Source organism: Mustela putorius, unplaced genomic scaffold (genome assembly GCF_011764305.1).
Source record: "Mustela putorius furo isolate JIRA1106 unplaced genomic scaffold, ASM1176430v1.1 tig00003845_pilon_pilon_pilon, whole genome shotgun sequence".
Classification (NCBI taxonomy): domain Eukaryota; kingdom Metazoa; phylum Chordata; class Mammalia; order Carnivora; family Mustelidae; genus Mustela; species Mustela putorius.
The window spans coordinates 43,619,382-43,635,877 of NW_025421998.1; the positions used below are offsets into that span (position 1 = coordinate 43,619,382).

A 16,496-nucleotide genomic window follows, 5' to 3' on the forward strand; every position below is an offset into this window, starting at 1 on the left:
TTTGAAAAAATAAGCAGTGACATGTGACTTGGTCCAAATAATTTAGATTTTTTGTTCTTCTGTCTTTTTCGAGGTGTACCATTTTCTTAGTCCTCTTTAATTTTTAGTTTTCTTTTTTTTTTCCCTCTAAAATGGGGTCAGCAGCTTTTTAGAAGTGTCAGTTCTTCACTGTCCCAATCAGAGCTTTCATGACTGCTTAATTATTATAATTTTTAACGTCTTTATCCCTATATAACTGAGCTCTTGCTGCATCTTAAGTGGTAAGTAGATAAATAAGTTTTAAAAAATGTTCCACAACTCATAGTATTTACTTATTTTTAAAGGATTTATCCATCTGTTTTGGGAGAGTGAGCATGCATGCACATGAGCAGAAGGGGGTGTGGGAGAGGGAGAGAGGGTCCCAAGCTAACTCTGGACTGAGTGCGGAGCCTGATATAAGGCACCAGATGCTCCATCTCAGGACTCAGATCACAAGACCCAAGCCAAAACCAAGAGTTGGAGGCTCAGCTGACTGCACTACCCAGGTGCCCCCAGAGCTCATAGTATTTAAATTAAAATGTCACTCTTACCTATTTCAGTAATTTTTTTTTTTTTTAAGTGTTACTACTCAGAGTAGGGTCCATGGATCCACAGCATTAAGTAGTAGCATCTATATAACCTGGGAGCTTGTCAGAAATACTGAATCACAGACCATGTCCTTCTGAATCTGAATCTATGTTTTGAGAAGATCCAAGATGTTTCATACACATATTAAAACATTAGCTCCATTGATAATACAAAGAGGTAGCCCTGCAATGCTTACCAGGGTAGCTGAACTTAAAAGATTTTCAGGATTATCATTGGGCACATTTAGCACCAGTTCATTCAGAAGGATAGAAGAACAAAATCACAGTTTGCCACCAAAGCAGCCTCATTAAAGCATGCCTTCCTTTTTGTGAATCTTTGTAGTAGTCCCTACAGCAAGCAGCTCACAGTCATTTGGGAGCCATCTTTGGGCTGTGTCATTCTTCCCCACCTATCCCCATTTGTTGTTACTCTCAGTTCAGATGCAGTCTGCTAGTGGGGTCTTTTTTTTACCATAAGCAGTATGTCCAAGTAACACAATTGATATTCTTTATCAGGTTCCCAGAGATACAAAGGTAGAAACTTAAAAGTCAGAGTCTAATGAAGCTGGAGAAAGTGTTAATGGAATCACTGGGGAATCCCACAGTTCTCTAAATTGAGGACTAAGAGACAAAGGGCTCTAATGCATGAGTCCCTCTTAGAGTTGCTTTCTGTTGACCATAGCAATTACTATTATGTGCATAAACCACCTAAATAATTGAAAGTTCTTTTTTTGTGTTAAATGCCCCACCCCCACACATGGGACTTGCCTATTACTTTCTTTGAGTCATAGATCCCATCAGCATTTCTGTCTCTCTAGTGTTGCTCTTTTTACCACCTAGAGAGGATTGAAGAGAGATGCACAAGTTCTCTATGGTGTTGATGTAAACATTAACTGCTATTTAAATGAATTTCTTTTGTTACCTTGATTCTGTAAACATTTAAATGTAAGATTTGGTGCTAGGAAAGTGAAGGATATACCAGATACAGTGTCTGCTGTTTTTATATAATAGGGGAAGAAATCATGTAAAATAAAAACAAAGAATAATGTTTTATAAGTGAGTTATAGATTCTGTGCTGTGGGTGTATTGAATGCATCATACCTTATTGGTAAATCTAGGTGGTTTGTGAGTCAGTTGCATGTTCCATTTTTGTAACTGATTTCAAGGCATTCATTGATATATCAAACTGAGCACAACCCAAGGAGGGTTTGAAAACAGAATTTTTTTCTTGTTACAAGTAAGGGAAAGGGAGATAGCTCTTATAGTACTATCTCCCATGGGGTTAGTACAGGAAACTTTTATTCAGTGTATTGGGGGTGGGGTCAGGGAACTCATATAGGTACTTCTGGTTCAGTTATTTATGCTTAATATGTCAAGATGCTCATGGATACATCATATGTTCAAAAAATGGCAGAAGCCTCTCTACCCGTTGGAGAAGATTTTAGTATTCTAATGAGCTAAGGATAACTTTATAATTCAGGGGGCTTTTGTGCAGGTCCTCAGCTCCAACCTAGCTCAAACTGGCTCTCCTAGGAAGCTGTCAGGTGAGACACACCTGACAAGACACTCCTATCAGGGAAACACCTAGTTGGGTGTCTCCTTGGCTGGAACTGTCCATTCTGCAAAATAAACACACTCCTTCCCTGCCTTTGTCCCTTCTCCTCCTCCTTTTCTGCTGGTAGTGTTCAGCCCTTTCATTTGAGTAACTTTCTGTTGCATCCTAGCTAACATTTTGATATGCAAACAGTAGGTTGCTAATCCTTGCACTAAAATATATATTTCTGAATACATTGTATTTAGCTTACTGGTTTTTAGTTCTGAGAAATTTTAAGGTGTTTATGATTTGTACTACATTTTATACTATTAAATTCATTTGTGGTCTGTTATGCAACCTTTTCTTTGCATTTAGAAATCACTTTTTCAAGGCTCCTTTTATGTCTTTACTTTTTGGTGTTATTTTACTGTTCATTAAAATAAGGTTATTGAGCAACTGGAGGATATTATGCTGAGTGAAATAAACCTTTAAGCTAGTCAGAGAAAGACAGTTATATGGTTTCACTTGTGTGCAAAATAAGCAGTGAAGAGGATCATAGGGGAAGGGAGGGAAAACTAAATTGAAAGTAATCAGAGAGGGAGACAAACCATGAGAGACTCTTAACTCTAGGAAACAAACAGGGTTGCTGGAAGGGAGATAGATAGGGAGATGGGGTAATTGGGCGATTGGCATTTATTTATTTATTTATTTTAAGATTTATTTATTTATTTGACAGAGATCACAAGTAGGAAGAGTGGCAGGCAGGTAGAGACAGGGAAGCCTCTCTGCTTGCCTCTCTGCCTGCTTAATTAACCCACTGAACCACCCAGGTGCCCTGGGTGATGGCATGTGATGTGATGAGCATTGGGTGTTATATGCAACTGATGAATTATTTAACTTTTCATCTGAAACTAATGATGACTAATTGAATTGAAACAAAAAAATTAAATGAGCTTATTGAAGCAGAGATTACTTTGTATTTGTGGAAACAAAATATAACTCTTGTAAAAAGTATTTTCAGGGGCACCTGGGTGGCTCAGTGGGCTAAAGCCTCTGTCTTCGGCTCAGGTCATGATCTCAGGGTCCTGGGATTAAGCCCTGCATTGGGCTCTCTGCTCAGCAGGGAGCCTGCTTCCCCCTCTCTCTCTGCCTGCCTCTCTACCTACTTGTGATCTCTCTCTCTCTCTCTCTGTCAAATAAATAAGTAAAATTAAAAAAAAATTTTTTTCAGCACAGAATCATAAACTTTTTTTTTTTTTAAGAAATGGGTGTAAGACATGGGCTCCTGGGTAGGTCAGTTGTTAAGTGTCTGCCTTCAACTCAGGTCATGATCCCAGGATTATAGGATCGAGCCCCACATCAAGCTCCCTGCTCCTCAGGAGCCTGCTTCTCCCTCTCCCACTCTCCCTTCTGTATTCCCTCTCTCGCTGTGTTTCTCTCTGTCAAATAAATAAATAAAATCTTTTGAAAAAAAAAAAGAAAATGGGTGTAAGACAATTTTTTAAAAGATTATTTATTTATTTGACAGACAGAGATCATAAGTAGGCAGAGAAGCAGGCAGAGAGGGAGGAGGAAGCAGGCTCCCTGCCGAGGAGAGAGCCTGCTGTGGGGCTCGATTCCAGGACCTTGGGATCATGACCTGAGCCTAAAGCAGAGGTTTTAACCTGCTGAGCCACCTAGGCATCCCTGGGTATAAGACAATTTAGAGATATTTTGTATGGGTATAATCTTATTTATTTTTTTAAAGAGAATGTGAAGTAAAACCTTGATGAATTTATGGATTTTTTATTCTGTGGTAAATAATCAGTAGCAAATAGTTTTGTTGTATGTTTGTATGTACATGAGAAAGCAATACAAGTCTGAAAGAATACACACCAAAGTTTAAAGTATGTTTATCTCTAGGTGGTATGATCATGGGAGATGTTTTCTTTAGCTCATTTTTTGCCAACTATGTGAATTAGGGATAATAAGTTGTTTAGAGGTATAGTCTTGAATGATTGAAGCCACTGTACCTATGCAAGATTGGAATCTGTGAATATCTTGTTAGCAAATTCCTGTGTTTTTTATGTATTCAGAGTCTAAATCTCCTGAATGTTTCTATTTCTGCCATGTTTGTGGCTGATATTTGGGTGGTATACAAAATAAATATTAATGGTTTTTAGAATAGAGATAATTTCTTTAATTGTCTGATGTTTCTTCCAGTGGTCTCAGATTTTATAGTGGAAAAGCATTACCCGGGTACTTGATTTTTTTTTTTTTTAAGATTTATTTATTTGAGAGAGAGAGCACACATATGTCTGCATGTGTGAGGTGGGGGACAGAGGGAGGGGAGAGAGAGAATCTCAGGCAGACTCCTTGGTGAGTGAGGAGCCTAGTGCTGGGCTTGATCTTAAGACCCTCAGATCATGACCTGAGCTGAAATCAAGAGTCAGTTGCTTAACTGACTCGCCACACAAGAACCCCCTGAGGTGCTTGTTTAAAACAGATTCTTGGGTACTACTCCTAGAGATTCTGATTCAGTAGGTCTGGGGTGGGGATCTAGTATCTACAGTTTAAAAGGATACATTGGGATTTTTTGCGGGGGATGGGGTTAGAGATCATCCTTTGGGAGACATTGTGTTTAGAAGGAAGTAAAATTTGAGAGGGAAAAGGAATGGGTAGGTGGCTGTCATCCTAGAGCTTAAGGGAGCTACAGATACAGGTCATGGCAAGGAGCCAGGGCAATGAAGAATAAAGTATACCTTCTGGTATAAGGCAGGTAAGACTCACAATAAAATTTTTAAATGTTTAGACTTTTTTATTTCTTAGAGAAGTGGTTGGGAACATGGCAAGAAGAGATAAAATGAAACTGAACACAAAAAATAATGGTTCAAGCTGATAGAAGGTTGAGACTTGAGGCAGATGGGAGCTAGGGTGTAAACTTCTAAACAGATGCACCTCTTCTTGCTCCCGTTCTCCTACTGTCTTCAGGGCTGATTTTTCTGAAATGCACATCTGTTCATATTATTCCCCTATTTAAAATCATTTTGTCCTTTTAGAATAAAGTTCACACTCACAGCAGGATTCTTTTAGATTTTATAGTCTGCCAATTTGAATGACTTGCTTTTCCAGTATTAGAGGGCTTTCACTTACACTGTTCCCTCTTCTCATATTCCTTATGTTCCACAAATATAACTTAAATGTATAGGTGTTAAATTAGTGTTTACCATTGCCTTGTCTTATTAGGGTATTTGAAAAATCATTTTTATTAAAATATTTCCTATTAAATATAAGTAGCATATAAAGACAGAAGTTGCAAATATGAAAGTACATAAAGTAGAACAATGAATTACTGGCCTTCATCTGAATTCTGCTTCTTTCCTTCTTTCTTTCTTTCTTTCTTTTTTTTTTTTTTACTTTGTAGCTTAGGAAATTACTGTTCATGTTTGGTCTATATTCACATCTGTCCCTCTCTGCAACTCTCTTAACCTCCATACAGGTGCTTTTCATTTAACTTTATCATATTTCTTGAATACATTTTCATAGTAGAACATATCAGTATAAATGAGCTAGGGAAAACATCTTCCATGATCGTATCACCTAGAGATACACATACTTTAAACTTTGTGTATATTCTTCCAGACTTGTCTTGCTTTCTCGTGTGCATACAGATACACAAACACATTAAAAAAAAATTAATGTCTGGTAATATGAAAACTTCATTTTTTTTTTTTTAAAGATTTTATGGGGGGGGGGGGAGTGCAGGTGCATGGGGGAAGGGGTAGAAGGAGAGGGAGAGGAGAGAGACTCTCAAGCAGCTGCTGAGCGGGGTGGGGCTTTTTCTCACAACCCTGCAATCATGACCTCAGTCAAAATCAAGACTTGTTCACTTAACTGAGCCACACAGGTGCCCTTGTGCAAATTGTTCTTATGACCTCTATACCTCTGTTATCACAGTGGTATTGCCCTGATCCCAGTCCAGGATCCACTCACATATTATGCGTTGCTTTTTGTGTCTTAGTCTCCTTGAACCTAAAACAAATTTTCTGCCTTTTTTGTGTCATTCATGACCATGTGTAGAAGAATGTAAGCCAGGTTTTAGAATAACTTGTAGAATTTCCCTCAATCTAGATTTGTCTGTTTTTTTTTTCCTCATAACTAGACTCAGTTTAAATATTTTTTGGCAAAAGTACTATGTCAATGTTTACCTCTCATTATACTACATCAAAAAAAGTAAGATGCCAGTTTATTTAATTTTTCGTGGTAGTTAAGATAGTGTCACCTAGCATTGCCCTCGACCCGCAAGGAGGACAAGAAGCCCCAGTTCAGGTGTATCTTCTCTCTCTTTATTTCCGCAAGTCTACCCACATATATACGCTTACATGACCAATCAGCGAGCAGGGTACAGGAGGGAGCGAATTAGGCTGTGCACCTAAACGAACAACTTCGCTAACAACCAATGCTGTTTACTTCCTCTTTGGGCGTTCCGCTTAGTCTCTCGAGGCAATCCTAACCTGGCAACTAGCCAGGCGCCATCTTTTAATGGCGGAGGCTGCCCTGGCCAGGGGCCTGCCTCCGACAACCTAGAACTCTCCATTTTAAAGCCATTTATTTTTCTTTTGGTAAGTAACAAGTAATCTCTGAGGTAGTAACTTTGAGACATTGTTAATATCCTGTTTCCTAATAGCCTTTTGCATAGTGGTATTAGGGTTTCTGTCAGAATCCGTTATATATGTAGTTGCAAGATGGGGATTTTTAATTCTGTCATTCCTCTACATTAATAGGCAGCATTTATTTTATAGAGAACTTTTCTCTTTTGTTTCTTTTCAGTTGTTATTGTGCTCTCAGATATTATCACTTATTATCTGATTACTCTAATACCTAAATTGTCCAAATTTGACCAGTGAGAGCCCCTTTGCCAGGGGATCTTTTGTGCAGGCTTCCTTGTACATACATGAACACATATCACATATGCATATGCTCTTGCTCTCTGTCTCTGTCCCTAAATAAATGCGATAAATACCATGGGACTTTCCAGCCTGTACTTGCTTCATTTCACTCATATGTTAATCTGTTAATATTGAGATTCTTTTCATGTGAGTACAAATGGTATATATTATTCTTTTTAATGTTATGTAGTTAGCTATAGAATGGTTCAACCGTGATGTCTTTATTTTTCTTCAAGTTTTTCACTTGTATATAGTACTAACAGGTATGTGTCATATATAATCATGTAATAATTTCTGTGGGATAGATTCCTAGAAGTGAAATTGCTGAATCTAACGATAAGTACATTTTAAGTTTTAAAGAGACAGAATTGCCAGAATTCTGAGATCTTCAAAAAGACTGTACTTGTTGATATTCTTACCATACAAAATACTTGATAACTGCATATTAGTAAATTTTCTTTCACTCTTTTGGAAATTATCACTTGATTAAAATATGCGTTCATGTTATTATGAGTGAAGTTTGGTATCTTGTGGCCACTTGCATTTTATGTTGTTACTTGCCTTGCATTTCCTTTGTCATTTCTTAATAAGTTTGCTTGTCTTTTTCTCATTGATTTACTGGAATTCTTTAATCCTTTCACTGCTATATGTGTAATGGAAATTTTCCATTCTTGCAAATATTTTTTCCACCCTTTCATGTAACTTTGTGTTATTTTTCATTGTTTATAGAATGTTCCTTTTAAATAAAATTACAGCAGTGGATCTTTAGCTCTTTTTTGGAAGTTTTTAAGTTCCAAAATGAATTTTTATATAAAATTAATCCAGAGAAAGGGAAATTTTCTAAAGCATAATAGGAAGCTAGTCTTGCTGGTTTCTTTCTTTCTTTTTTTTTTTTTTTCAAAGATTTTACTTATTTGTTTGACAGAGAGAGAAAACAAGTGGGGGGAAGGAGAGGGAGAAGCAGGGTCCCTGCCCAGCAGGGAGTCTGATGTGGGGCTCCATCCCAAGACCCTGGGATCATGACCTGAGCCGAAGGCAGAGGCTTAACCCACTGAGCCACCCAGGTGCCCCTAAACATTGTTTTATAGTACTTTTTTCCCCCTAAACATTGTTTTATAGTACTTTAAATTCTGTTTTGCATGGAGGAAAGAAAAAGATCTTAAAATGTATTTAGTCATTAATTAAAAGGTATCAGAGTGGTTATACCATGTTAGAACTTTGGTCTAGAGGTCAGAAGACTAAATAGGTATGGTGGAGAAGTATTGGAAAAACGGCAAGTGAAGAACTCTATAGAGGTCATAACACACTGTGAATCATCTTTCAGGGGCATTGAAGCTGAAGAAGAAATACTTAGGCACCTGCTGGCTGCTCTTTGAACTTATGTGATACTTATCTTCTAGGTTACAAAGTAGGGATTTCCTAGAAGAACTGCTAAAAAAAATCATTCTTCAGGTTGTTTTTAGGTTTAATCTCTATGCAGATTTTTGCCAGTGTGTAGAATATTCTTTAAAAAGTAGAACAGAAATTTTGCTTTATTGTAAAAAACTGCTGTGATTTACCTTGATTTTGGCAAATGAAGTGAATAAAATAACCCCACAGGGTCTTTATTATTTTGGCAATTGCCTACTTTGTGTGAATACAGATGAAAGAATTTACTTCAAAGGAACATTATTTTGTAAAGAAAATAGATTTTTTTCCTTGTAGTATTGTATAAACCTTTGAGATAGCAGATTAATTTTTATTGTTTTGTTTTGTGATTTTTCTTTGAATATGGTATTTTGCTTACTATTGTGTTTACTGAAAAATTCTCTTTTATTGGTGATAATAATAACTGCTCCCAAGGAGAAAATTGTATTTCCTTTTCATTTTGGGATTTGTCATCTAAAAAATATATACCTAAACAGAAGTGAAGATAATGACTATCAACTACAATTTAATGATATTAAAGAATTTAATAAGTTTTGGTTTCTTTGCTCATCTTGTGTACTATAGTATAGCTACTTTGAAATCTTTGGCAAGTTTTTGTATGATTGTCAGATTACGTTAAGGCTCACTGTTAGAAAGCCTTTGAATAGCATGAAGATGACAATTATGGCATCTGTTTGAGGCAGCTTATGTAAGTGATAGTTGCATACCAACTTTTTAGTTTTCTGCTACCAGGCTATTTTAATTATAACCTATAGGCAGTGATAGCATTGTGTGACTTAAATAGTTACACACAACTATTAACCTGTTAGTGACATTTAGTAAATTAATGTTGGTACTTTAAAATTACTTACTCGTTGTGTATGGTTCTTTTCTTTCTGGGTGATTTAACTCAGTATTTATATATTTATTCATTTATTTTAATTTGAGTATCTTTGGTGTTTGTGAGAAGACACTGTCCAGTTTAGGCTTCAATTGTTTAGTGTGTAACAGTTCAAATAATCATATCTTACACTGGATGCACATAAACCTACCTGTGTGGTAAAGCCTTTTGAGAGATGATTGTTGCTTACATATATTTCTTACAGTGTTTTTTGGTTTGTTTGTTTTTATTTTTTATTTATTTTTTATTTTTATTTTTTTTTAAGATTTTATTTATTTATTTGACAGAGATCACAAGTAGGCAGAGAGGCAGGCAGAAAGAGAGGAGGAAGCAGTCTCCCTGCTGAGCAGAGAGCCTGATGCAGGGCTCGATCTCAGAACCCTGGGATCATGACCTGAGCTCACTGAGCCACCCAGGCACCCCTTTTGTTTGTTTTTAATGTCTTCAGTTTATAGAGGTCACTTTGGATGCCCCTTAGAATTTGACACTTAGACTCTTAGAATAAACCTGGTCAGAAGATCCTTGGGTGGTTGGTTTATTTGGCTATCTGTAGAAGCAACCTATTTTGGAGAAGTAATAAATGTGTCTTAGGAGATCAGAGAAGTGCCCACGCCTAAAGGTGATGAAGGCCTAGAATTGTATTTACTTCTATTTATGCATTAATTTTTTTTTCTCTTCAGGATATTTTTATCATGAGGATAGTGTCCTTCTTTCTAGAAAAAGAGAAATTAGGTAATGTGAAGTTTTGTGTCAAGCATCATGTAGGGAAAAGAAAACTATTTAGGACTCGTGATTTTTATAGTCCATAGTATAAGTCATCAAGGGTTTGTCATGGTTTTTTATAGTGTGGGTAAAATGATTTCTGGACTTTTCAGTTGCCCTTTATTGGGTTCCATACTTATCAGTACTATGTCAGTGCCAATACATTCTTCTTGGTATTTTTATACTGAAAAAAGAAATTACTCATGGTAATGGATATGACATCACTTTCTAGTGAGTTTGGTTTGTCGCACACTAAGAGCCTCATCAACACTGAGTTCATTGAAAAAATTGAGTTTCAGGAATTTTAATGAGAACCTGATCTTACCAAAATGTTCACAGTGATGTTTTGCTTGAATTTCCTATTGGCCTATATGTTTGGTATCTAATACACTCTTTTTAAGCTCAAAATCAAGGAAAATATTTTTGATTTTATAAAAACTTTAAATCTGGAAGTGCAAATAGTAACTTTAAATATAATTTGTAATTGTAGATATGTATATTTGTATTGATAAGGAAACATTTTGCTCTTAATAATTGAAAGGTAGTTAAGTGTAACATGACCTATTCTAAAATGTAAAGACCTATACTAACTAATCTTCTTTGTTTGCAATGAGGATCTTTAAAAATTTTTATCACATTTTCTAATTAAATAATTTAACTTCTCTCAGAATATTGAGTTAAACAGAAAGAGAATAATCTCCTGTTTTCATTAATTTCAGTTATGGATAAATTTTTACAGTAGACTTATAAATGTTTAAAAAGATCAAATATCTTCTAGAACTTGAAGTTGGCTCCATTGTAAATGGAACTCAGTTTGTCTAACTCTAGTCTGAACACTTCAAATTGTTCTATAACCTTTATTTATGTCTGTGTGGGTTTCTTTATGTATTTTTCTTTTACTAATACTTAACTTGTGTTTATGGTTATAGGAGTTTGTGTTTTACCTGTCATCTTCAAAGTTAAAGACTTTTTTGATTGTATATTTGTTTTGTGTGAGCATGGTCTTAAATAAATTTAAGTGTCCATTACAAAAGGAGCTCCATAAATACTAATCAGTAGTTCCTGGCTGCAATCTCATTTCTCCTTAATGAAAATTTCTATTTTTATGTAATCTTTTATTTATTTATTTATTTAATACCTTATTCATTTGAGAGAGAGCATGAAAGGGGAGAAGCAGACTCCCCATGGAGCTGGGAGCCTGATGTGGAACTCAATCCTAGGACTCCGGGATCATGACCTGAGCCAAAGGCAGTCCCTCAATGAACTGAGCCACCCAGGCGCCCTATTTTTATGTAATCTTTTAAAGAACTGTACATTTTTCTATTCCTGTAATGCTGTTCCAGTAGATTAAAATTATTTTAAAAGGTCATTTTTGTTTCATTGTGCATACTATGGTAGGTGAAAAAATATTTTTATAAAATTATTTCACTGTTTTGACTTTAATATCATTCTTATAAACCATTAATTTTTCAGATTTGTTCTCTAATTCCCTTTTTCTTTTGTAATTTTATAAATGAGTTAAACAGTAACCTATTTAATCATATCTTTTTTTTTTTTTAGGTTGCTATGGAGTTGATGGAGAGAGTGACTCTATTATGAGTTCAGCTTCTGAAAACTCCACGGAACCTTGGTTTTGTGATGCCTGTAAATGTGGTGTTTCCCCTAGCTGTGAACTGTGTCCTAATCAGGATGGAATTTTCAAGGAGACAGATGCTGGAAGGTTGATGTCATAATTCTGATGGGTTAATATGCCTGCTTTATAATGTGTCTGCTTCTGACTATTCTAATATTTTTCAGTTACAAACTTTTGCTTGATTGTTTCTTTGTTTTTTTTTTTTTTTTGGCATAGGGTAAATGAACAGTAGGCTACAGGTCAGGGGAAGAGGGAGGAAAGACTATTGGTTACCTGCATTTGCCTTTATAACCATAGTCCCATTAAATCCCACTAACGACTCTAATGAGACAGGTGTTAAAGTTTTCCATTTTATAGATATAGTACCTGAGGCTCAGATCATTAAGTAATTTTAATTTGATCAAGGCCATAAGCAGGTAAACAGTTAGATTTGAGCCCAGATCTGTCTGATTTCAAAAGTATACCAGAAGACAGAACCCTTGCAGTGGTTTTAAAGGGGAAATTTACAGAATTATTATGCTATGATAAGAGTAACTGTGATACCACAGCCTGTACCCCTGAAACAAGTAATATTATTACATGTTAATTAAAAAATAATCTTAAAAAAAGTAATGATGTACTACCTGTTGGCTAATTGAATTTAAATAAATAAAGAAAAGGGAAAAAAAAAGTTACTGCAATATAAAAGAACTCTAAAGGATACCCTAAAGCTGAGGGAGAGTATCCAGGGAATGACAAACTTGGAAGACACCAGCCCCCCGAGTTTCCTGGCCAAGGCTGGAGTTCAGACGGTAATGGAGAAGATGTAGTTGCAACCTTTTAGATGGCAGAGATGCTTACCTGGGTGTTTGCCTGGGTTAGAACTGGGTCTTTAGTTCTTGGCAAGTGGGTGTCTAGGCACAAGTTGGAGAGGAAACTGGGGCACCAGTGTGGTGTCTGCAGTATGTGGGTCTTTGTTAAGAGGGCCGTAGAAAAGTGATCTTTTTTTTTTTTTAAAGATTTTATTTTTTTATTTGACAGACAGAGATCACAAGTAGGCAGAGAGAGGCAGGCAGAGAGAGAGGAGGAAGCAGGCTCCCTCTGGAGCAGAGAGCCCGATGTGGGGCTCGATCCCAGGTCCCTGGGATTAGGACCTCAGTCGAAGGCAGAGGCTTTAACCCACTGAGCCACCCAGGTGCCCCGGAAAGTGATCTTTAGGCTAGGTTTGTGAGGTCACAGAGTCAATAGTTGCCATATGTGGCTGGGGCAGAACCCCAGCAGATGCTCTTCATCATCCCTACTGAGAAGTGCTTTCTTTCCTCCTGTGCTCTCTACCACTTCTACTAAGACAACTTAATATCATGCTCACTATAAAGGAGAAATGCTGAAGGGATTTTGTCCATTATTGCATAGGAGGTATTTAAGGTGGATCTGGAGCTGAGAGGCAATAAACTAATAACTGACACAAAGACCTATGTTTCTTTCTTTTTTTTTTTTTTTTGCTACACTCATACTCATCTTTATTACTACATTTGAGCAATTGTCATCACAATTATGTTGACATTTTTCATGCTTTTGACCAAGAGACTTCCGTCTGGGGAGTTTAAGAGTAGTTCCTGCCCTCTTATATTTTATGGATCATTACCTACCTGACCTCCCCATCCTGTACCCCATCCCCTCCCATATAAGAGAAGTACTAAAATAAGTTTTTTTATTTTGTGTTGTTGTTTTTTATTTTGTGATTTTTTAATTTTGTGATGAACTATTTCAGTATTTTAAAAAATATTTAATATACATGAATGATAAAATATATAAATTTTCAGCATTATTTTCCATATTTTAATATTGAAAAGGATAGGATATATTTTATCCCAAAATAAAGATAGTCTTTAAAATTTGATACATGCTACATTAGTAAAGTCAAAAATATTTTTCTTATATTTCCCTATTTTAAGTTGGTGAAAGGCCCCTGAGAAATGTTGCCATACAAGTTGTTGGGATAGCATAGAATCTACCATGGAATCTTGGGAGAATCCTGTGTGTTGATGTGTAGGATAAATGGCTGAAAATCTTAGTTCTTCTTCCTCATTGCACATCCAAAAAGATGAAATAAAATATGAGGCATAACAAATGACTTGATGAATTGACTTGAATCTTTAGTCTCCATTATAGACCTGAGCATTATTTCACATTTGGACTGGTTTGGGCCCAGAATTAGGGAGTTTAGTACAGCACGAAAAGTATAGGTTTTTAAGTTGGAGTGCATATATTTGAGTTCTGTTTTTTTTTTTTTTTTTTAAATAACTGGGATTATAGGCATGTGATTTAACCTTTCAAAACCTCCATTTTCTTAGTACTTTTGAGAGGAAAGAGTTGATTCCTATAGAACAATACAGTTTCTGGAGCATAATAAGTAGTTAATAAATGTCTCCTTATTTCTAATGCTGCTTCTATTGCTTTTCTTATTACTAGTATTCCATTTCCTTAAGGGGATCATAGAGTACCAGCTGCATAAATTCCTTCTGGTAACTACTTCGTCCTGACAGTTGAAATTTTTGGTGATAAATTGTGGTGAATAAGTAAGACAACTTTGGAAAACACAGAGCTTCCTTTTAGGGAAAATAATTTGTTTTACCTCTTTTCTTGTTCATAATTTGAAAGTTCTGTTGAAAAACTGTAAAGTATCTGTCTTTTCATGCTATTATAATCCACAAAATAACTTGTAAAATTGTTTCTGAATGGAGAAAAGAGAGGCCCCTTTAATTAGATTCACTGAGAAATATTTGTACTGACTCTTGTGGATCTTACCTGTAGATACTTCCCTTGATGGTACAGCCTGGCAGAAGTTCTTTTTATAGTATTTGAACATTTTATTTGCATTGAGACACATACTCATCTATAGGCTATGGTGGAAATTATATGTCTTGATATAGTTTGAAGGGTATGGTTAAAGCTTGATAATACTTTGATTCAAGGCAAGGAAAAAAAAAAACAAGAAAATTTGACAAGTCATTTAGTATTCTAGCTTCAGTATGGAAAAGAATGAAAAAGGTATTGAAACTGTGTATCACATAGGCTAATTAGACTTTTCCCACTCTGATTCTGATGGGAGCCATAAGTTCTACATTGAAAATGATGTGCTTTAATGTGTGTGGAAACCATCAGTACTTTTTGTCATTAAATTTTTTTTTTTTTAAATTTCATTTATTTATTTGGCAGAGGCACAGTGAGAGAGGAGAAGCAGGGGGAGTTGGAGAGGGAGAAGCAGGTTTCCCACTAAGCAGGGAGCCTGATGCCGGGCTCAATCCCAGGACCCTGGGATCATGACCTGAGCTGAAGGCAGATGCTTAACGACTGAGCCACCCAGGCGCCCCATCATTCAATTTTTTTTTTTTTTTTTGTCTTTCAATTTTTATTCCATTCCTTAGGAAAAGTATTTTAGCCTGTCTCAAGTGGCTTCTATCTACCTGATTATGGGAAGTATTAGATAGGCTCTAATCCTTAAGATTTCATGCCTAACACTGTGCTGCAAATATTTCATGTTAAGTAATAACTTTCCAATGGCCTTTGTGGTGCTCCATTCCTCAGAGTCACTTAGTAATTGATTACTGAATGAATAAAAGAAAAATGAAAATAACATAGTGGAAGTGGATTTATTTTACATGTTGTAAAGGCATTACAAATACAACGCATTTCAAAATCGAATTTGATTGATTGTAAAGTAGTTCCCATTCTAAGTGAATCCTAGATAAATCTAGTTAGTTTGCTTTTTTAAAATAATGTGTTTTAAAGGATATATTACTAGTTTCCATGCTAGAATGGCAATTTTGACTCTTAATTTTTCGGTGGTTTTATGTAGTGCTTGTTTTCTTTTTCCTTTCCCCAGTCAACATCTGTCCTTATAGCTCCAGAATGAATGTTAAAAGTAGCAAAGATTATTCCTTTTTGATTTCTTCATTTGTCTTAATTACAGAGTTCTAAAGTATGTACAATTAAACAAATGAACAAAAAATTATTCACAACAGGTATTAAAAAGGAACAGAATTGTCTCAGCTGCTTGATATGCATTTTAATAAAGACTCAAGTTGACATCCTCACATCAGTGGTTGGGGAAATGATACACTTGTGTGCCAGTCACACTGAAATGGCAGTTTAAATCTGTAGTACTTGCATGACTTGTACTAAAACATTTTCAGAAGGTCAGTATGAAGCAAGCAGCCAGCTGTTGGGTTTATCAAAGATAAACTCCTACAGAGTACAGTGGCATTTAATACACCAGTGGAGCATGAAAAACCTGCGCAAATTAAATTGAGAAAGCAGCTGCTTGTTGAAGATGTGTATCTTTATATTGAACTCCACGGGATGCATTTGGGAAGTTGGATTAAAACATTTTATCAAGAAAATCTTAAAATCTTGGATTTTCTTCTCAATAAAAAAGATAATTTCTAAAGATTTGTAACTGTTTTTCTCAGTTCCTCTATAAAATGATTCTTAGTCTTAATCTTTTAAAATTTACAGTGTGTCACAAAACATAACCATGTAGCTGTCATAGCCTCTCAAGCTGTGATAAAGCAGAATTTGTTGTTAATATAGTCACAAGTTTAAGAGAGGTTTGCTTTCTCATTTTTACCTTCTTAGAGAAGTAATGTAAATCTGTTTAAATTTCAAAATCTGGTGATCCGTATATTGTGTGGTTGTATATGAACGGAAAGGGTTCTGAATGCATTTCAAAAGTTTCAGCGCAACT

The 16,496-nt window shown here is 35.7% G+C and overlaps 1 protein-coding gene across 10 annotated transcripts in view; it reads left to right on the forward strand.

Moving 5' to 3' along the window:
• PHF14 (PHD finger protein 14) overlaps window positions 1-16,496 on the forward strand; it is a 209,710-nt gene that overhangs the window by 25,932 nt on the left and 167,282 nt on the right. For all 10 annotated transcript variants that reach the window (XR_006601336.1, XM_045062741.1, XM_045062740.1 and 7 more), the window contains exon 5: window positions 11,698-11,857. Coding sequence is in view for 9 of the 10 variants with exons in the window: in XM_045062741.1 (XP_044918676.1) it covers window positions 11,698-11,857 (160 nt within the window). In the remaining variant the exon portion in view is untranslated. The remainder of the gene's footprint in view (window positions 1-11,697; window positions 11,858-16,496) is intronic.